We start from the raw sequence: 21,261 nt of genomic DNA on the forward strand, positions 1-21,261 counted from the left end.
GCACAACAGCAGCAGGTCACAAAGGAGGTGATCTGGGAGAGGCAGGGCAGACCCATGGCCTGGCCCCCAAACTGCCATCCCGTTGCCTCCCCAGCCCTCACCCCAAGACTCATTGTCACCCCAGGGATCGCAGGGGTCGGGGGGCATGTGCTTACCAGCAGCCAAGGGGAGCCATGTTGGCCAGACTCACCACACGCAGCTGAGCGGCTCCAGTGCACAGAGTGATGGTCGTGGGGATGAGCCCAAACTTCCCTACCTGGGAGAGACCTGAGCTGAGTCTCTGCCTGTGGCTGTCGCACCCTCCCGCTGTCCAACCCCACCCGGCCCAGGCTGGCCCCTACCTGCCCAGTGACGAGGATGTGGAAGCAGACCCTGTAGAGCTGAGCAGTCTCCGGGCCTCCACACCTGAGGCCTCCACGCCTGAGGCTTCCCCGCAGTGAGCGGCTGTCCTGGGGCAGGAGAGAGTCCAATGTCTGCTCTGCCCACTCCTGGGTGGCCTGGCCCTTACAGGCCTCTGCCTTAGTCATCCATTGACTCCACTCCCAGCCTGAGTCATGGGTCTGAGCCTTTTGTCATTGCTGGGGACATAGGGGACAATGCAGGTGAACCTGCCTTTGAGAAGCTCTCTGCTGAGTTGAGGGCGGAAAGGTCCCTAAACAGACACTGGAAGTGGGGTTGGGGGAGGTGGGGCAGGCCTGGGGCTGTGAGCCGGGGAAGACTTCCTGCCGGGAGCCCCTCACACTGGATTCCCAGGGCTCAGGAAGGAGCTCCAGGCAGAGATGGAGGGCGGGGAGAGCACAGAGGGGAGGGGAGCAGGGCATGGGCAGGTCCAGCCCCACAGGGTTGGGGAGGCCAGCAAAGCCAGGCTAGGCAGAGCTCAGAGGGAAGTGTCATGGGCGTCACCTCCAGGCCCGATGGCTGTGTGCACATATGTGTGAGGGTGACGAGGTGACATGAGGAAGTAGAAGGATGGGGGTTCTGCTTAGGAGACTCAGAGACATGCCGATACATGCAGTGCAAGGTCCTTGAGTACATCCTGGATCAGAAAATAAAATTTAGAACTACTATTGTCACAGCTGGGGAAATTTAAATATTAGATTTCTTCTGCCAACATTAAATTTCCTGAGTGTGACAAGAGGACGGTGGTCACCTGGGGAAGGTCCTGTTTCTCAGGACAGCATTGAGAGGGGTGAGTCTTCAGATATCTGCCACTTGCTTTCCAGTGGTTTCCTGTGAAATCTAAATAGATCTGGCTCATTCTGGTGAAACCGCCAAAGAGGCGTTGATCATTAAGTAGCTAGGAACCAAAGGTGGGGGGTTTTTTTGTTTTTTTCTACTTTATCTCCTCAACTCCCACCCCCACCCCACTACATAGTTGTATATCTTAGTTGCAGGTCCTTCTAATTGTGGGATGTGGCACGCTGCCTCAATGTGGCCTGACGGGCGGTGCCATGTCCGCGCCCAGGATCCGAACCCTGGGCTGCCGCAGCAGAGCCCACGAACTTAACCACTTGGCCACGGAGCTGGCCCCCAAAGGTTTTTTAACTTTTTGCAATTACCGATTATAGCTTTTAGCTGTTTAACCCACCCATTGTTAACTGCTGTTTAGGCGATAAGCTAGCTGACACCCACTAGGTTCCTATACTTAACATCTCCCTGGAGCCTGGGTACCATGGTAATGGGCTTGTGAGCTGTTCTTCAGCAATTAGAACCCCTTTGTCCACTCAATCCAGGTTGAGACCACCAACTCATCACCTGGACCCATGCAGATGTCTGATAGGCGACCTTTCGACATCAAGAAGCTGAAGACTCCACCCTCAGATCAGGCTCATACTGCCATTTTGTGAGCACACGTCCTCTAAAGAGGCATGGAGTCTGACCACGCTTGCACAGATCATCAATTACGTCTCCTCACCTCCAATCACCTGTCTCCACATTTCAGACCACCTTCCCCCCATCCTATAAATATCACCGAGCCCCTCTTTTCAAGGAAGCGGGTTTGAGACTCCTGCTCTCGCTTCCTTGCATGGCTGCTTTGCCATTGAACTCTCCTGCAATCGCCTTGTCTCCATGTTTGGCTTTCTGGGCGGCGAGCAGAAATGAATGTGCTGCTGTAACACTTTGGCAAGCCAGCCAGGAGCTAAGTCCAGATGGACCTTTTGGCCCGAGATTCGTCAGCTCCTCGCCAGTGTGGAGAACCCGTGGATGAGTCCAGCAGCTGCCTGGAGCATTTCTCCTGAGACTTCTAGGATTTTTTCCTGGCTTGGCACTACCAACTCCTTTGCACATATTTTCACTTTTCAGTAAAGAAATGGTTTCTTGGTTTGGAAAATGTGTTTTTGGTGAGTAACTTTGGTACAAATGATCGGATTGGTATTTCTTCTTCCTTTGGTCTGACTTCAAAAAAGGAAGCCTTGTTTTGGCAGGAGACACCCTCTATGACTTCCGACAAAGGAAGCCTTGGTCTGGCCTTCATTGTGAGGATCTCGGTTTGGGGGATGCTCCATATTAAGGAAGAATTAGAGGAGCCAGTCACAGAAGTTCTCCTGGCTTGGCTTGGCTTGGCTTGGTTTCGGTTCTAGCTGTGATATACATATACTCTGACCAGCCGTGTCTAAGTTCCAAAACAATAGATAATGCTAATTTCATTCCCACCTGCAGCCCAGGCTGCTTTCTTCAGAATTGGGCAGCTTTCAGTTATGAGTCCAGGAAAAAGAAAAAGATGGTATTTTTCCATAACACCATGTGGCCACAATCAGAGAGCTCTTTCAATGTCTAGTCTTAAGAACTTATGCAAATTTGGAATCTCAGCCTCCTCTCATTGTCTTTCAGATGATAATCAAAGCCCCGCACTCAGCCCCTACCCCAGGAGCTCTCCTCTGCCTGGTTTCACAGACTCCGCGCTCCACTCCAGGGAGCTCTCTGCTTTTGGGGCACCTAAGTGATTCCAGGTTGGCCCCTCAGTCGTTTGACTGACAGTCTGGAATCCTGTTTTGTCTCCTGTCAAGAACTTGAGTATTTTAGGTGCCTGCTGAGTCAGTTATGGGGACAGGAGATCTGTAAATTATCCCGTAAACTGTCTTGCCTGGGGACTGTTGTTTGTGTGACCCTTATCTGGATAACCTTTGGGAAGAGGCCATGAGGATGAGGCCTCATCCTCTCTCCCTTGTTTGTCTGTCTCATTCATCACCTGTTTTCACCAAGTCGAGGTTAAGTTCAGGCTGGACCTGAACAGAACCTAGACCTGTAAGCTTGGAACTTGAAAAACTTTTTGCCAGGGACTTAACTCTCAACCCTAGCCTTGGAACCCACCCCAGCCTGCTCCAGTCCTTTGCGTCTTGCCTCCCTGGCTTGCCTTGTGCTGGCTCAGGTACTAAGCACCTGGGCTGAATGGGACTTGACTAAATCTTATAACTATGTTGATGCCTGCAGTCAGGCTCTGCACCCTTCTCCAGCCCACTGTCAGTCAGACGCTGATGGTGCTTTGCCACCCTGGGCGATGCCCCCAAGAATCCCGAGAGACTCACCCCTTGGGTACATTTTAACTAATTGGAAACACTTTAAAGTGGATGAGTTATTCCCCCAGAAACTCCTTCTTGGAGGAGAGTCGAGTGGTTGCTCTTTGCCTTTATGATGCAGTCGGACAAGTACATCAACCTATGATGTCATGTGAGTTACAACCCAGCTTCTGAGAAATCAAGAGCAATTATACTTAGAAAATCCTTCAAGACTGGAAGTGCAGCTCTAGAGGCAGCTCAGATTCCACCCGTTCTTTTATCTTAAAAAGGATTATCATCTGCCTCTCCAGGAACTGTTATCTATCCCATCACTAATTCCTAGAACTGAAGGAAAAAAACGGCCATAAGAGTGCCCTTGCCAAAATCTAGCTACTTGGAAGTCTTCTCCACAAATGTTAGTAAAAAGCCTAAAACAAAATTTGGATTCATAACTAAGACTTGTTTTACTGTACCTGATTCATAGTAGTAATTTTTAAACAATAGCTGGGGAGACTCAGTGTATATGTGTCTATATGTATGTTGGATATGTGTGATATTTTTATTGCTGAATGGTATGGCCAAAAATTAAGAGCTCAGTTCAATTTGCTTAAAGTAAGCACTTACCTAAATGTTTGGTTTTTTGTTTGTTTTATTTTGTTTTTTTCTTTTGTTTAGCCTAAATTATTTCTTTTTTTAAAAAAAGATTTTATTTTTTCCTTTTTCTCTCCAAAGCCCCCCAGTACATATTGTATATTCTTAGTTGTGGGTCCTTCTAGTTGTGGCATGTGGGACACCACCTCACCATGGCTTGATGAGCCATGCCATGTCTGCGCCGAGGATTTGAACTGGCAAAACACTGGGCTGCTGCAGTGGAGCATGTGAACTTAACCACTCGGCCACGGGGCTGGCCCCTAACCTAAATTATTTCTAAATGTAAGAGAAACTAACCCAAATGCATTGTAAATTAACATGATATAAATTAATCTGTAGTAAATAAAAGCTTATTTAAATTTATTGGTTTGATTAAAATGGACATGTCCTCAGAGTATCAGCATTGGATAAGGTGCAGGCGTACAGCCTGGGTTTACTAGTCAAATAAACCCATGTTACTCCTGTTACAAACTTGTCAGCAAAATAATAGCTCTGTCTGAATGATAACTGATTTTGTCTAATGTCTCATGAAGTTCTGTAGGCAATGTAAATAGTTATTGGGAATGAGTAAACTAAATAGATGTGAAAAAGATAAAAGTACCGAGTGAATTTTTTTAAACAATAATTATGCATTATGGAATATGTATTTAAAATAAATTCCAAAATTTTTCTGGTAACTTGAAACTTTGAAGTTTTGCTAGGTGAAATTGAATGATAAAAAACTCGCTGAATATCTGGGTCATTTTCCAAATAAGATGAAATACTGAAACATTATCATTAGACATCTCCAGGTTTATCTACTTTTGGCTTCTTATTACAAAGAAACTAAAAGATGTTTGGGTATATTAGTAAACATGTCTTGTATTTTATTAAAAGATTGTACTATGAAGTAACATGTTTTTAGAAATTATAAAAGGTATTTACAAATTTGCCAAACCACAGAATGCTAATGTAAACAACAGTTCATAATTGCTTAGTTTTTAGTTTTCACTAAGGTCTGTAAGGGTTGAAAATTCTAATTAGTATGTGTAATTAAAGCTACTAAAAATTAATAAGGAAAAAAGGTTGGTATTCAAGGAAAGTAAGATGTAAGTTTTCAGTAAAGAAGGTATAAAGAATGGAAATGTTTTTATTTCTGGTGTTAAGAAAGATAAATTTTTCCTAAAGTACTAGAAGGGAAAAAGAGAAGGAAGCATGGGACAAATTCTGAATGTAAAAAGAAAGTTACAGAAGGTTTGTGAAAGAGAAATTCTGAAAAGAGCTTTATGCCTGCTCAAGCTGGCTAAGATTAAAGTAAATCCAATTAAGTAATTGGGTTTTAATGTCAAAAATGAGCTGGTGCAAAAATAAAAATTTGGTTTTCTTTCTCAAAAGGATAATTTTCTTGAACTTTTGGCCTGCTCTTGATAAAGAGGTTATAAAAGGTTTTTCTTTACTTCTGAGTAAGTCTATCTAAAAGACAGAAAATCTATGTTTTGTTAAAATAATTCCCTATGTTCAGAAATATTGAGGTCTTTCTATTAAGATTTTTTGACTGTTTTAACTGCGTTTGCCCTTGGCTGTTTCTGTTGTCACTTTGACTGAATAGAGTGAGTGTTGTTTCCTATTTGACCAAGTGTTTTAAAACTTTTTATATTTTAACAAGCTCCTCCAACCCCAAATATTAAAATCCTGAATAAACGCTCTCTTTTGACCTGGAAGAAGGAAGAAAATTTCTCTAAGGATTTTCTGAGATTTCTCAAAGAGACTTCCTATGAGGAGGAAGATAATAAACTGGGCTTATTTGGTTTGTTAAATTACATGGGAAGCATTGTCAAATAAGTCAGGATGAACCTTCTGTGGTGGTTTTGTGGGTAAATGTAATTGATATAAATGTTTTAGAAATTATATAACATTCCTAAAGTTCTGATCTATCCTGGTTTTCAGCCATAATTCTAGTTATTATCTTGAAGTGTTGTATGTCACAGAAGTAGGCAAGTTTCTTTGTCAATTGTCCTTTTGAGTCTTTTGTCTTTTGCAGATAGTTACTGTTTTACTCTGATGCTTTTTGCTTTTGCAAATATGTTTCCTCTTCAGAGAAATTCATGGAAAGAATTCAGACACTCACTCTAGAATACAGGCTTCTGGTAAACTTTCTGATTATAAAACTGGACTGGGTAAGAAATTACAGAACACTAACAGAGGAACTGATGACTTCATAAAGCTGCTAATAGAAGATTAAGATCAAGAATTGATTACACAGGACTGAATGAACTGATGAGGATGATTATAACATAACTTTTCATTTGAGATATTGCTGGGGGGTTTTGATGTTCTGTTTTGTTTCCAGATTTAAGGAAGTCTTTTTCTCTCATGCTAACTATGACATATGAATTTGATAAATTATACCTTTGTAAGCAGATTTGAAGCATTTATTTATTTTTCTCCCTACCTGATCCCTCCAGGATTTGGAAACTCTTAATGAGTGAGTATTGTTTTCATGACAATATAGTTATTTGCGTAAGTTCAATAAGGATCTGTTCTCCTTATAACAGGACACAATTGGTTCTATTACCAAGGCATTTACTGGAATGTCATATTTGAGAAAAACATAAAGACTCAGATATGGCAAGACAGCTTTTGAGGAATAAAGGTTGACTTTCTGGCCACTTGGAAGTATTGGCCTGACACCTTGTTTACAGAGATTCCAGCAATCTTTCCCAGTAAGTAAGGAAGGTTACTTATCTAGCAGGAGCCTGGAACCTTGAAATATTTTTGGGGACCTCAAGAAGAGAGGAATCCACCTAAATCTATAAGTATTGCAGTTGAAATCTGATGACAAGTCTTTGGCTTGGCTTTTCTGGCCTTGAGAGGCCTTTAAAGTTCAATCTAAGATTCCTCATTAAAAGTTCCAGCAAAGCAGATTTAAAAGAGCCTATATGATCAATGGCTATTCTTGCTGTACTTATGTAAATAATTGGGCCAAGTTTATTGAAATTACTTATCTTACAAACTCATCAGTCTTAATTTGGCTATCTTTTATAAAAATGAGGGTGACTTTAGAGAGAAAAACTAAGTTTCAGTAAAAACCATAGTACACATTCATGGATAGGCACAACAGGAGATTCCCTCAAGATTGAGGATGAACAACAAAAGGGGACACTGATACCAGCTCAACACAAGGTTGACATAAGGGAAGCCATATTGTAGAAAGGAACCATATTATAACTTTGAATGACCTCTAATTAACTAACTCAGACATGCTCTGTAGATTTTATGGCCCCTCCCAACTGTTATAAGTTGATGACTTTTGTCTTTCAAGTTCTTTAGGAATGTGATGCTGCCCAGGCAGAGGCTATGCTGATGGCCATCCTCAATGACAACTGAAAGATCAGGGTATAGGGCGTTGCTCTGGCCTCTGATGCATATGCAGTAAAACAAGAGACTTATCAGGAACTAAGAGCAGATGCCTCCCCCACCTGAAGATCAGATGGAGGCCCCGCTGGATTAGGTCTGTTTTTCAGGGACTGTTAAAATTTGGATTGTCTATACTTCTTATCCTTCTGGTCTGATGCTTGATTATAAAATGTGCCTTTAGATGTTGTTCCAAAACTGTTGAGCAAGGTACCAAATTGTAATAACACAAAATGTCAACATGAAGCCAGGAACAAGAGAATATTTCCAAATGAGTGCTAAACAGTTTCATTCCTCTAACCCAGATCTATGCCCCAATTCAGCAGGAAATGGCTAGATTGGTCGTCGCCCCAAATCTCTCAAGAATGAGGACTACCATAGAATAGGAGGGACTGAAACCAGCAAACAGTTAGCCATTGATGATTAAGTAGCTAGGAACTGCAGAGTTTTTTTCCTTTTTGCGATTACCGATTATAGCTTTTAGCTGTTTAACCCGCCCATTGTTAACTGTGCTGTTTAGGCAATAAGCTAGCTGACTCCCACTAGGCTCCTATAGTTAACATCTCCCTGGAGCCTGGGTCACCATGGTAATGGGTGTTTGAACTGTTCTTCAGCTATTAGAACCCTTTTGTCCACTCCAGGCTGGTTGAGACCACCAACTCATCACCTGGGCCTGCGCAGACGTCTGATAGGTGACATTTTGACATCAAGAGGCTAAAAACTCCACCCTCAGATCCTGCTCATGCTGCCATTTTGTGAGCACGTGTCCTGTGAAGAGGCGTGGAGTCTGACCACGCTTGCACAGATCATCAATTACCTCACCTCTCCTCTCCTCCAATCACCTGTCTCCACATTCCAGACCACCTTCCCCCCATCAATAAATGTCCCTGAGCCCCTCTTGTCAGGAAAGTGAATTTGAGGCTCATGCTCTTGCTTCCTCACGTGGCTGCTTTGTGATTAGACCTTCTCTCTGCTGCAATCTCGTCATCTCAGAGTTTGGCTTTTTGGGTGGCAGGCAAAAACGAACATAGTGTGGCAATGCTAGAGAGGGAGAGAGAAAGCAAATGGGGTAAAATGCTAAAAAACATAATCACAAAAGCTGGTGAACACAGATGAAGGCAATATGAGTTTTCATGGTACTAATATTTGAAGTTTTCTATAGATTCTTATAATTTTTTGGATAAAACCTTAAGAGAAAAGCTTAAAAAAAAAAAAAAACCCTGTGCCATGGAGGGAGGTGATGGAGGCAGGGTGGAGTGGAGGAGGGGCTGGGGTGAGGGGTCCCAGCTGCAGCAGGGTGAGGGGACAGATGGGGTGGAGGCAAAAGGGCTCAGGAGGGAGGCTGGACGGAGGCTGTGCTGGGGGACCTGGAGCTGAGAGACCCTCTCCTGCGCTAGGACCCCCCCCCCCCGCACACACAGCAGAGCGTCCAGAGGGATGGGCCAGGCTGTGGTCTGTCCTGGCCGCCACAAGAGGACAGGTTGGAGAGGGCCTGGCTGAGGAGCAGCCGGCAGGCAGGAGGGCCACACCTGAGGTTGTAGCTCCTCTCCTGCAGCTGGAGGGAGTCATGGGGCCAGTAGTTGGAGCCCCCAGCGTCCAGGTCACAATCCCAGTGGACGTGGATGCCACAGCGCTGCCCTGCACACAGTGCATCACTGATCCACCAGCACGTGGGCCCCGGACCCTCTCCATGAGCCCTCCTGCAGCCCTGCCCCCCACAGACCCACCAGCAATACCAGGTCCTCAAAGGCCCCTCCAGCTGTGTCCACGAGGTCCCCGATGTGGAACACAGGGCAGCAGGGGCTGAGACGTGGGTCATGACAACAGCACTTGAAATAGGTGGTGTCCTAGGTCTCCAAGGTGTTGGACCTGAGAGGGTATGGGGCTGGAGGGGTTGGGCCAGGCAGGGGACAAGGATGATCTGGGGCCAGCCCGGACCCACCGTGCTTACTTGGAGAAGTTGAACTTGCTGAAGGTGCCTGTTTTTGATGAACAGCTTGAAGTTCTCAGCCTGGATAATCAAGGGCTTCCTGCAGGTGGGAGAGGTAATGGGAAGGCTGTGCTGGTCCTGGGACCCTGTGCTGGGTGTTGGGGTCACTTATACAGGCACCGTGTCACTCTCCATGGGGCACTATCCCCGGATCGCACAGGTCCTGTAGGTCCAATTGAATATCACATAGTGACCCGTTTTTGTGCCTTGAAAATACAAGACAAACTCCATGCCCTCCAATCCCCACAGGGCCTGGAAAGGGAGTGGGCAGGGGGCTCTTGGCAGAAATAAGAGAGGCAGAGCCACCACTGAGCCTGGACACAGGAGACCCCAAGGTCCCAGTCCAGCCCCCTGAACCCCCACCCAGTGGAGGCGCTGGAAGACAGGGTCCACAGTTACCGTGGCTGTGCGTCCCCGTCTCCCCTTCAGGACAGTCCTCGTCAGACCAGCAGGTGCCCAGTGGAATGGAAGGGGCTGAGGTGGTGAGAGAGCAGAGCTGTCCAGGCCCAGGAGGCCTCCGCTGTGTGACCCGCCCTGCAGTCCACCGGGACCAGCCCCTTCCCTGCTTAGCCCCCAGGTTCCCTGATTTTGGGGCACATGGGAAAGCTGTAGGGTGCAGATAAAAGGAGGTGCACAGATGGGGAGGGTGAGCAGCTCCCCAGCCAGATAGGGGCACAGTGCTGTCTCCCAAGGCAGAGCAAGACTCCTTCCCTCCTGACAGTTCTGTCCCCGGGGGAGCAGAAGTGACTCCTCAAGGCCCAGCTCCTCTGGTCCAATTCAGATGACAGAATAGGGAAGATGGAGGGACTCTGGGAGGGTGAGCTCATGCCGGGGTGGAGGTGCTGGGTGTGGCACACAAAGGGCAGGACCCTCATCAGAGGGGTCCGTAGGGAAGTGGACCCCACACACTGGCCAAGGGACCATAGGCCAGTCCCTTCCTGGCTTGTTCTGCTGTAAACAGGGACATTAGTGCCTGCACAGGGTCACAGATTTCTGGGCATCAGCCAAGAGGGGGCAGGGGTGAGCTCTCTGGGAGTCTCAGACCCCGGAGAGGAAGCACCCTCAAGCATCGGGCACTGGCACAGACATGGCTCTGCCAGGTGGAGGGTGGACGCCACTGTCCAGGGCCCCTGGCTCAGGGGCAGCAGGAGGAACCCAGCACCGGGATGGCAGGAAGGGCTGGGGACTCGGAGAAGCCAAATGAGACGGTGGGACTTTGTTGGGGTGGAACTTTGAGAAGTGGCATGGGACAGAGTGGGGCCACCTGCTCTGCCTCACTCTCCCTATGTCCTGAGTCTGCCCCTCCTCTCCACCCAGGCTGGGCCACCATCTCCTCCGACAGGACCCCATGGTGACCAGCATGGGCCCCGCCTCTGCCCTCATCCACCTCCCTCCAGCAGCCCGCGTGGTCCATCCCTATGCACAGACTGTCGCGCCCCTCCCCTGAGCCCGTGTGTGGCTCCGCTGCTGCTGGATCCACTTCAGCTCCTGAGAGCGGCTCACAGGGCCCTGTGACCCAGGGCGACCCCGTTCCTGGCCCAGTCCACATCTAGGGACAACCCTACTCAGTGCAGGGAGCCCTGGAGGGGCCTCATCTCACACAGCTCGGGGTCTTTACCCACACAGCCCCCTCTGCCTGGACATCCTCAAGATCCCCCTCCAGCCTCACACCCTGCAGGAACCCTTCCCGAGGCCCCGGGTCACCTGACGTGACTCCCTGGGTCTCCCAGCTGCAGCTTCTGCCCCCATCGCAGGACCAGTCACCTTGGCTGCACTGTCTGTGCAGGAGCTCTGTGAGGTGGGGACGGTGGAGTTTTGCAAGCCTGGTCTGGGGGAGGTTTGACAGGTGTTTGCTGGAGGCTGTGACACCACAAGGACACTGCTTGTGCTGGGAGGAACCAGATGATCAGGCCCCTGAGAGGAGCTGGCAGGAACTCCGCTATTCTCAGGAAGCCGGCTTGTCGGATCTGATGGATTACCCAGCCCTGGCAGTTTCAAGGGAAGGGCCAGAAGCCCAGACAGGGGCAGAAGGGGTCACAGAATTCCAGAAAACACAGACTCATGGCCCCAGCACAATTTCAGGACAGTCTACAAGCCGAACATTAACTAGACATCTCTGAGCATTTAGAAAGGGAAGGACATCGTGTGTATTTCCTAACGTCAGCACATCCTCTGTGCACATGCCTCACTTTGTGGATGGAGCCAACAAAAGACATGTGGCACCCCAGCCACGGTAGTGGGACCAACAACCAGGAGTCAGGGGACAGGTGGACACACAGTTACGCGCCAGCCGAGCAAGCGATTCAGTGTTGGACTCAATTAAACAAAGATGTCACCGTGGAGGCAGGCTTCCAGGGCTGTGTCCTGGGTCCCAACTGTTCACACAAAATCCACAACTGGGGAACCTCACAGAGAACAACAGTGGAAGCATCCAGAAGCCCACTGCTCAGGGGTGCAGACTCCCATCACCCACAGGCTGGAGGCCTTGGGTCAGTGACTCAGCCTGGCTGAGCCTCAGTCTTCTCCTCTTCAATGGGGCCTGCAGTAATTCCTGCCAGGCAGGGTGCTTGGGAGACGAAATGAAATGATTCAGGAAAGGTCTCAGCTCAGAGCAGGGGCTACAGCAGCACATGCTGAGCCTCAGGCACCTGGGAAGGAGAAGGGGGGACACAGCTGTGACCCAGGGCTGGCAGAGGAACCAGGGAAGTGCTGGGAGGCTCCCAGGCAGCCTGACCTCTGGCCATCTGCCCTGAACTCCTTCTGGCATCACAAGGAACTTAGTCACCAGGAAGAGCACTTTCTCTCCCTGGACGGCAGGGGTCAGGGTTGGCCCTTGTTGGCTCCTCCATGGGAGAGTCCAGAAGCTGGCAGCTGGGTTTGGGAGGGAAGAGGTCCTACCCCATCGAGTCATCCACCCTGTGCCTGAGGGAAACGCCTCCAGTGAGGTGAGTTGAGGCTGAGACAGGAGGCTGACTGGGTTTCTGGCCATTTCTGAGCCCTTTTCCAACTCTTTGAGGCAAGTTTTTTTCTCTAGCCACTCTCATTCACTCAAACCAGAATTTTCCACGACCTTCCCGCTCTAGGCACTGAAGATCCAGAGCTAAATGGGGCCAGGCGCCAGCCCAGGCTAGTGGGGAGGTGGACCCTCATTGCACGCATGGCCGGGGGCCAGGGGAGCAGGTGGTAAGCTCTGCCCGGGAAAAGGCAGGGGCTGTGTGGAAGGGTGGCTGGCACCACGTGCTGCCCGTGACACCTCTGCACATGTCGGGGATGCACACCCAGGAAGGAGGGGAGGGCTGGGCAGAGGGCAGCGGGGGTGGCAGCAGTCAGGATCTGCAGGGACTTGGTGGCCACCATCACGGAAAGGGAGCCTCCAAGGGTGGCAAGCAAGGGCTGGCAGGTTCTGATGGTGTCACCTGTGAAAGCTCAGCCTGACCTCTGCATGGAGCACACCTGGGGGCCACAGGAAGACCACAGGGACAGTGGGGGCAGCAGGGAAACCGTCACAGATGGAATGGAGGGGAGGAGGGCCAGGGAGGTGTCAAGCTTTGGCACTGCGGACATCATGGCCTCAGTGGATGAAAAGAGGCCCCCCTGGGAGAGGGAGAGTGTTCCCTTGGATGAGGTGGGTGTGCACCAGGAGGCAGCTATGCTGGGGCAGGTGTCCCTGGGGTACAGTGTGGGCATCAGCAGAACAGAGGAGACGGGGGCTGTGGAGGATCTGGGTGGAGGGAGGAGGGGCTGGAAGGCAGCGTGGGGCAGGCAGAGGAGGCACCAGCCTGCATGGCCCAGGGCAGGGAGGGAGCATTCAGGAGCTCCAGGCCCTGCCCCCTGCCCCCCACCCCTCCCTCAAGCTCAAGTGTTGAGCCCCCAGACCCTCCACTCTTCCAGATGCCCCTTTGTAAATGCAGTCCCTCTGGCCCCGTTTCCTGGCCCATCCCCTTGTCCACCTGGAAACCTCTTACACATCCCCAAGAGCCTGTCCAGGGCTACTCCTCTGTCAGGTCCTTCCTGAGCCTGGCCCTGTGACAGTGCCAGCACACCCTCTGGCATCACATCCCCTCTTGCACACACTCACTGCAGGGGTGGGATCAAGGGTCAGCGCCTGGGAGCAGCACCCAAGCACTCACCTGTGGCAGCTTCACAAAGTCCCCACGTCTCATAGCTGGTTCCCAAACTCCTTTTCTGGGTCACAGAAACCCCTTTGAGTTTGGTGATGATGGGAAACCTGGGGGTCCAGGTCCTGCTCCTGGTAGCATTTTTTTGGTGAGGAGGGCCCACCTGGAGAGGAGGCGATGGGCAGTGTGGCCTGTCCCCTGCACACAGTGAGCAGCAGCAGAGCTGGCCCTGCCCACTCAGCCCGTACACACCCTATAGGCTCCCAGCACAGCGTTCAGGCCCCGCCTCTTCTCCAGCCTCATTTCCACCCAAACACCCTGCACAGGCCAGACATTTGGGCCATGCATTGGAGAGCCCTGCACTCAGACTGAGCTGCCCACCTCCTCCCTCACCAGCCTCACCCTCCCTTGCCCTGGCCACACCAGCTCCTCCTCAAAGGCTCCCTTGACCAAGCACAGCTGGTAGCCTTTCTCAGGGACCTCAGGGCTGGAGCTCTCACAGGAGTCAGGGACTACCTCCTGCCCTCCTGGGGCCTCCTGGGCAGGGCGAGACCATCCTGCTCTGTGCCCAGAGCCCAGCACGGGGCTGGGGACAAGACCCAGAAAGAGGGCAGGTGGACGCACAGGAGGACACAAGCACACGGCTTGCTCTTGTCCCTGCTGGCCTCTAGACAGACGGAGATCCTTCCTTCTGCCCCTACCCTGTCCAACATGCCCCCTCCACCACCACCAGCCCGGCCCCTGGAGAGTCAGACCCCCAAATCTCAGCCCAGCAGGACCAGTCAGGGTCCCTCAGCCAACCCGCCCAGGAGCCATTCTCTCACCCATGTAGACCAGGACCCCGAGCTGCAGCAGCCTCTGCAGGGCGCCCACCCGCCAGTTCTTGGTCATCACATACTTCTCAGTTTTGTAATCCAGAAGCCCCCAGCCTGTCCCCGCCCCTGGGGAGACCCTGCTCTCAGCTACTGCTGGCTGCTGGGAGCAGGAGTCAGCACAGCAGCTGCAGCCCCAGCTGAACAGGAGGCAAAGCAGGGCCCCAGGCCAGCAGCGTTAAAGGGACACTCAGGGCAGGGTCCAGCCCCACCCCAGCCCTGGGCTCAGTCCCAACCCCCAGCTGCCCTGGGCCTCCGTTCTCCCTACACTCCCTCTGCTGGGCCCTGGGGCATAAACAGGAGCAGCCCCTCTCCCCTGCCCAGTGACCTCACTTCCTTGGGGCTGAGGGCATGACAGGATTATAGGTACTCTGAGAGGGTGGCACGGGGGTGGCAGAGCCCAGAGGAGGGGCCAAGGAAAGCTTCAGGAAGAAGGGCCCTCTGAGCTGACACTGCAGCTTCTGAAGCTCAACAAGCGAAGCTGGGGAGGGATGTTCCCGGTGGAGGAAGCCGCACATGTGACTCTAGAGCAGGAGAGAGAACTGGGACCCACAGAGAGAGAGCGTGACTCTGGCTCCAGAGAGGAGGATGGCTGGCTCTGCAAGGTCCCCCAGGCCCTCCTGTGGGATGCTCCTGCAGAGCTGCCCCAACCCCAAGCGCAGGGACTAAGCACAGCTCTGAAGTTAGGGAGGGTCCCCAGTCCCCCGAAGGGGGTCGCTGCTGGACCCACGTGGACTGCAGGGGGAACAAGCGCCCGCAAGGCGTCCAGCCCTGTGCCTGGCTGGTGGCACATGCCCTTCTGCGTGGTGGCCAGGAGCGGGCTCAAGGTCAGCGCAGGCCAGCGGCGGGTCCGCAGCGACCAACAGCCCAGGGTTGCCCAGGCAACCGCCGCGGGGAGCTCGTCTCTACTGGCTGCGGGGGATGCCTGTTCGATACCCGCCACACTCGATTGGTCCATGTGCCCCGCGGGTCCGCCCACATCTCCGGATGCACTCTACTTGCCACCTGGTTCAGTCCCAGCCTCAGTGCCCATGACTGTTAAATGGGCGGAACCATGAGGGTCCCTGCGAGAGGTCCGGGGAGAGGGAAGAGCGAGAGGAGGATGCAGCAGCCGCTGGGCGTCCTGCAGGGGTCCCGGGGGCTGAGGGGGGTTTGGACGTGGACTCCGACTCTGACCTGCAGACAGGAGGTGCCCGGGCAGGGGGTTCAGGTCTGTCTCCTCACCTTGGGGGCTTCTAGGCAGGGGAGGAGGGAGCAGGCTGGGGCCGAGGGGGCAGGGGACCCATGTCCAGCAGAGAGCACATCCCTCCATGGGACACCTGCAGGGCAGCCAGCGGCCCCTCCAGCCCCGTGCCCTCCCGGAAACGCTCTTGGCAGCAGCAGTTGTTCCACCATCAGAACACGCTTCCAGAATGATGTTAAAGTGCAAAAACCCAGCCAAACAGTCTAAGGAGGGGTGTCCCACCCCTTCCTGAAATGGGATCAGGGCTGGGTTTTCCCAACCGACAGGAAAACTAAGCTAATGGATGTATGGAACTTAGAGAAGGAATAATTGAAGGAAAATTAAAAGTGTTCAGTTTATGTGTTTCCTATTCTGAACTGATCTAACAGATTCATCTTGCTCAAAAGAGTAATTGTAAAAATACATTTGGTGATAAAAGTTCATGAATAAGTGGAGCCATTTACACGGGATGGGAGAGAGGAATCGGGAGGACTCTGTCATAAGGGACCCGCACTAACCATGAAGAAACAGTGTCATTGCAAAGTGAACTGAGGTTGGTTGTAAATTTATATTGTAAGCTCTACGGAAACCATTTAAAAACTTTAAAGAGAGAGAGAAGATCCAAGATGGTGGCGTGAGTAGTCTTCTTTGTCTCTCCCCCTTTGAATCTACAACTAATTGGACATTCATCGCTTAACAAAGGATATCCATATAGCATCTCAGGACGCCTGAGAGACCCACGCTGCTATACATCAGAAGGCGGACGGACTTGCCTCCCGGAGGAGGTGGATATAGGTAAAAACTCTCTGACCCTGACTCCCGAACAGCCTAGTACCTGCAAGCACCTTTCTTCCAGTGGACGCCCCCAGAACATCGCCACACACCAAGGGTAGGAGGGAGCACACACCACAGGAGCGACAGTGGAAACAGGTGACCAGAGCCCTACCTAAGCCCCCTGCAATTACACCTAAGACCAGAGGGAAGCTCCAGAGTTACACACCAGAGGCGGTGGGGAAAACCCCTACCCGCCATTAGCGGACAGGCCCCACCCAGCATCCACAATGCCAGGAGGCTCCTGGAGAGAATCCCAAACACGGCAGTGGCCTACCAGCTGCCGCCACTGGCCCCACTGACTGGGCTATTTCCTGGGAGGGGCTTGGGACTACCAGAGATCTCCTGGGAGAGGACTGGGGCTGGGTGGAGCTCCAGCAGCCGGCTCCGCAGCCCGGGGGGGAAACTCCAGAGTTCCGTCCAGGCAGCAGGCAAAGTCTCTACCTGCCATTAGCAGAGAGGCTCCGCCCAGCATCCACAACACCAGGAGGGTCACGAAGAGGAGAATCCCAGGCAGGGCAGCAGCCGGCCAGCTGCCACTGAACTTAAGGTCTCCGGCTATCCCCCAGACAGGGCAAGGGGCTCCCCGAGATCCTATGGGAGAGGACTGGGGCTGGGTGGAGTTCCAGTGACCCGGCTCCGTGGCCCAGGGGGAAACTCTACAGTCTCACAGCAGCCTCAGTGATAGCCTCTGCACAGCACTAGTAGAGAGCACCCACACAGCAACCACAAGGCTGGAAGACCCTGGGACAAAAGTAGCATAGCTAGGTGAGCTAATCACAGACTGCAGAAGATGCCCATAGCTCTGCTGTGACCCATAGTGGACAAGTGAGATTTTGTGGGCGCCGACAGTGATAGAGCTGCAAATATAAGTGATCCTGCCCCTGGCCACTGGGAAAGCCCATAACACCGCTGCAGAACCTAAGGAGGGAGCACGTCTAGGTGGTCTGCAACAGTAGGCACCAGCAGCCTGAAGCCCCCTTGTGACGGCCCCCACATCTGAAAAGGGAACCCACAGGACCACTGTGACTACGAGGAGGGGCCCAGGCCCAGTTAGCAACAGCTGATAGGGTTCCTGGTTGGTGCAGTATAAACAGCTGTCCCCTCACCACACCAGTAGAAACAAGTGGAAGCAGTAACTAAACTCTATCTCTATGCAGAGGCACAAATCTACACCATCAAGCAATATGAAAAAATATATTAAATCTCCAGAACAGAAGGAAAATGACAAATACACAGAAAACAGTCCCAAAGACAATGAAATATATAACCTAAATGATGATGACTTCAAAACAGCCATCATTAAAAAACTCAATGAGTTAAAAGAGAATTCAGATAGACAACTCAATGAGTTCAGGAGCTATGTCACAAAAGAGTTTGATACGATAAAGAAGAACCAAACAGAAATACTGGAAATGAAGAACACAATAGAGGAGATTAAGAAGAATCTAGATGCACTGAACAGTAGGGCCAATAATATGGAGGAAAGAATTAGCAATTTGGAAGATAGGAATATAGAAATGCTGCAGGCAGAGGAGGAGAGAGAACAATGACTAAAAAGAAATGAAGAAACTCTCCGAGAATTATCTGACGCAATTAGGAGTTGCAACATAAGGATTATAGGTATACCAGAGGGAGAAGAGAGGGAGAAGGGGGCAGAAAGCCTATTCAAAGAAATAATGGCTGAGAACTTCCCAAACCTGGGGAGAGAGATGGAACTTCATGTGACAGAAGCCAATAGATCTCCAAACTTTATCAATGCAAGAAGACCAACCCCGAGGCATATACTGGTGAAGCTAGCAAAAGTCAATGACAAGGAGAGAATACTAAGGGCAGCCAGGCAGAAGAAATTAACCTACAAAGGAACCCCCATCAGGCTATCAGCAGATTTCTCAGCAGAAACTTTACAGGATAGAAGAGAGTGGAATGATATATTCAAAAATCTGAAGGACAAAAACCTGCAGCTGAGAATTCTCTACCCAGTGAAAATATCCTTCAAATATGATGGAGAAATAAAAACTTTCCCAGATAAACAAAAATTAAGGGAATTCATTGCCACAAAACCTCCTCTTCAAGAAATGCTCAGGAAAACCCTCATTCCTGAACAATCAAAAAAAGGAAAGGGGCTAAAAAACCAAGAGCAAAGGAGATAAGTAGAAGGACAACAACAGAGAGAAGCAGCTCTCCATCAGAACAGACTAAACCATGGGACGAGAAACAAAGGAAATTGAAGAGAACCAGAAAACAAGACATAAAATGGCAGTCGTAGGCCCCCACATTTCAATAATCACTCTAAATGTAAATGGATTGAACTCTCCAATCAAAAGACACAGAGTGGCAGGATGGATCAAAGAACAAGACCTAACAATATGCTGCCTCCAGGAAACACACCTCAGCCCCAAAGACAAACACAGACTCAGGGTGAAGGGATGGAAGACAATACTCCAAGCTAATAATGAACAAAAGAAAGCAGATGTCACTATACTAATATCAGACAAAGTAGACTTCAAAGCAAAACAGATAAAGAAAGACAAAGAGGGACAGTATATAATGATAAAAGGGACTCTCCACCAAGAAGACATAACACTTATAAATATATACGCACCCAACACAGGAGCACCAAAATTTGTAAAGCAACTCTTAACAGAACTAAAAGAAGACATCAACAACAATACAATAATAGTAGGGGACCTCAACATCCCATTAACACCAATGGATAGAACATCCAGACAGAAAATCAACAAGGAAATTATAGAATTAAATGAAAAATTAGACCAGATGGACTTAATAGATATATATAGAACACTTCATCCAAAAACAGCAGGTTACACATTCTTCTCAAGTGTGCATGGAACATTCTCAAGGATAGATCATATTTTGGGAAACAAAGCAAGCATCAATAAATACAAGAGAGTTGAAATAATGTCAAGCATCTTTTCTGATCATAACCCTATGAAACTAGAAATCAACTACAAGAATAAAGCAGAGAAAGGTGCAAAAATATGGAGACTAAACAACACACTACTGAACAAACAGTGGATTATTGAAGAAATTAAAGAAGAAATCAAATATTATCTGGAGACAAATGAAAATGAGAACACGTCATACCAAATCACTTGGGATGCAGCAAAGGCAGTCCTAAGAGGGAAATTCATTGCAATACAGGCTCACCTCACTAAACAAGAAAAGGCTCACATAAGCAACCTCAAACAACACCTAACAGAATTAGAAAAAGAAGAACAAACAAAGCCCAGAGTCAGTAGAAGGAGGGAAATAATGAAAATAAGAGCAGAAATAAACGATATTGAAACAAAAAAGACAGTACAAAGGATCAATGAAACAAAGAGTTGGTTCTTCAAAAAAATTAACAAAATCGACAAACCCTTAGCCAGACTCACCAAGAAAAGAAGAGAGAAATCTCAAATAAATAAAATTAAGAATGAGAGAGGAGAAATCACAACAGACACCAAAGAAATACAAGGGATCATAAGAGAATACTATGAAAAACTATATGCCAACAAATTGAACAACCTAGAAGAAATTGACAAATTCCTAGACTCTTACAACCTCCCCAAACTGAACCAGGAAGAAATGAAGAATCTGAATAGGCCAATCACAAGTAAAGAAATAGAAACAGTAATCAAAAACCTCCCCAAAAATAAGAGTCCAGGACCAGACGGCTTCTCTGCAGAATTCTACCAAACATTCCAAGAAGATTTAATACCTGTCCTTCTCAAACTATTCCAGAAAATTGAGGAAGATGGAGTACTCCCTAACACATTCTATGAAGCCAACATCACTCTGATCCCCAAACCTGACAAGGACAACACAAAGAAGGAGAACTACAGGCCAATATCACTGATGAACATAGATGCAAAAATCCTCAACAAAATTCTGGCAAACCGAATACAGCAATACATCAAAAAGATTATACACCATGATCAAGTGGGATCTGTACCAGGGACACAGGGATGGTTCAACATCCACAAGTCAATCAACGTGATACACCACATTAACAAAATGAGAAACAAAAACCACATGATCATCTCAATAGATGCAGAGAAAGCATTCAACAAGATCCAACATCCATTTATGATAAAAACTCTCAATAAAATGGGTATAAAAGGAAAGTACCTCAACATAATAAAGGCCATATAGGACAAACCCACAGCCAACATCATACTCAACGGACAAAAACTGAAAGCCATCCCTCTGAGGACAGGAACAAGACAAGGGTGCCCACTTTCACCAATCCTATTCAACATAGTACTGGAGGTGTTGGCCAGAGCAATTTGGCAGGAAAAAGAAATAAAAGGAATCCAAATAGGCAATGAAGAAGTAAAACTCTCGCTATTTGCAGACGACATGATCTTATATATAGAAAACCCCAAAGAATCCATAGAAAAACTATTAGAAACCATCAACAACTACAGCAAAGTTGCAGGGTATAAAATCAACATACATAAATCAGTAGCATTTCTATACACTAACAATGAACTAACAGAAAAAGAACTCAAGAACTCAATCCCATTCACAATCGCAAAGAAAAGAATAAAATACCTTAGGATAAATTTAACCAAGGAAGTGAAAGATTTATACAATGAAAACTTCAAGACTTTCTTGAAAGAAATTGACGACGACATAAAGAGATGGAAAGACATTCCATGCACATGAATTGGAAGAATAA

At 49.1% G+C, this 21,261-nt stretch overlaps 2 protein-coding genes and 1 pseudogene across 11 annotated transcripts in view; 2 read left to right on the forward strand and 1 right to left on the reverse strand.

The window, feature by feature from the left end:
• LOC103543572 (cationic amino acid transporter 4-like) overlaps positions 1–6,549 on the forward strand; it is a 35,006-nt gene extending 28,457 nt beyond the window's left edge. For all 6 annotated transcript variants that reach the window (XM_070628279.1, XM_070628281.1, XM_070628283.1 and 3 more), the window contains one exon: positions 1,734–6,549. In XM_070628279.1, the coding sequence (XP_070484380.1) occupies positions 1,734–1,847 (114 nt within the window). In that variant the 3' untranslated portion in view covers positions 1,848–6,549. The remainder of the gene's footprint in view (positions 1–1,733) is intronic.
• Positions 1–21,261, forward strand: part of LOC103544433 (cationic amino acid transporter 4-like) — a 222,477-nt gene that overhangs the window by 154,455 nt on the left and 46,761 nt on the right. The gene's annotated exons all lie outside the window — the stretch shown is intronic.
• The window catches only part of LOC103563720 (P2X purinoceptor 6-like), a 66,155-nt pseudogene continuing 53,828 nt past the window's right edge, over positions 8,935–21,261 (reverse strand).

This window comes from Equus przewalskii, chromosome 7, assembly GCF_037783145.1.
Source record: "Equus przewalskii isolate Varuska chromosome 7, EquPr2, whole genome shotgun sequence".
NCBI lineage: Eukaryota > Metazoa > Chordata > Mammalia > Perissodactyla > Equidae > Equus > Equus przewalskii.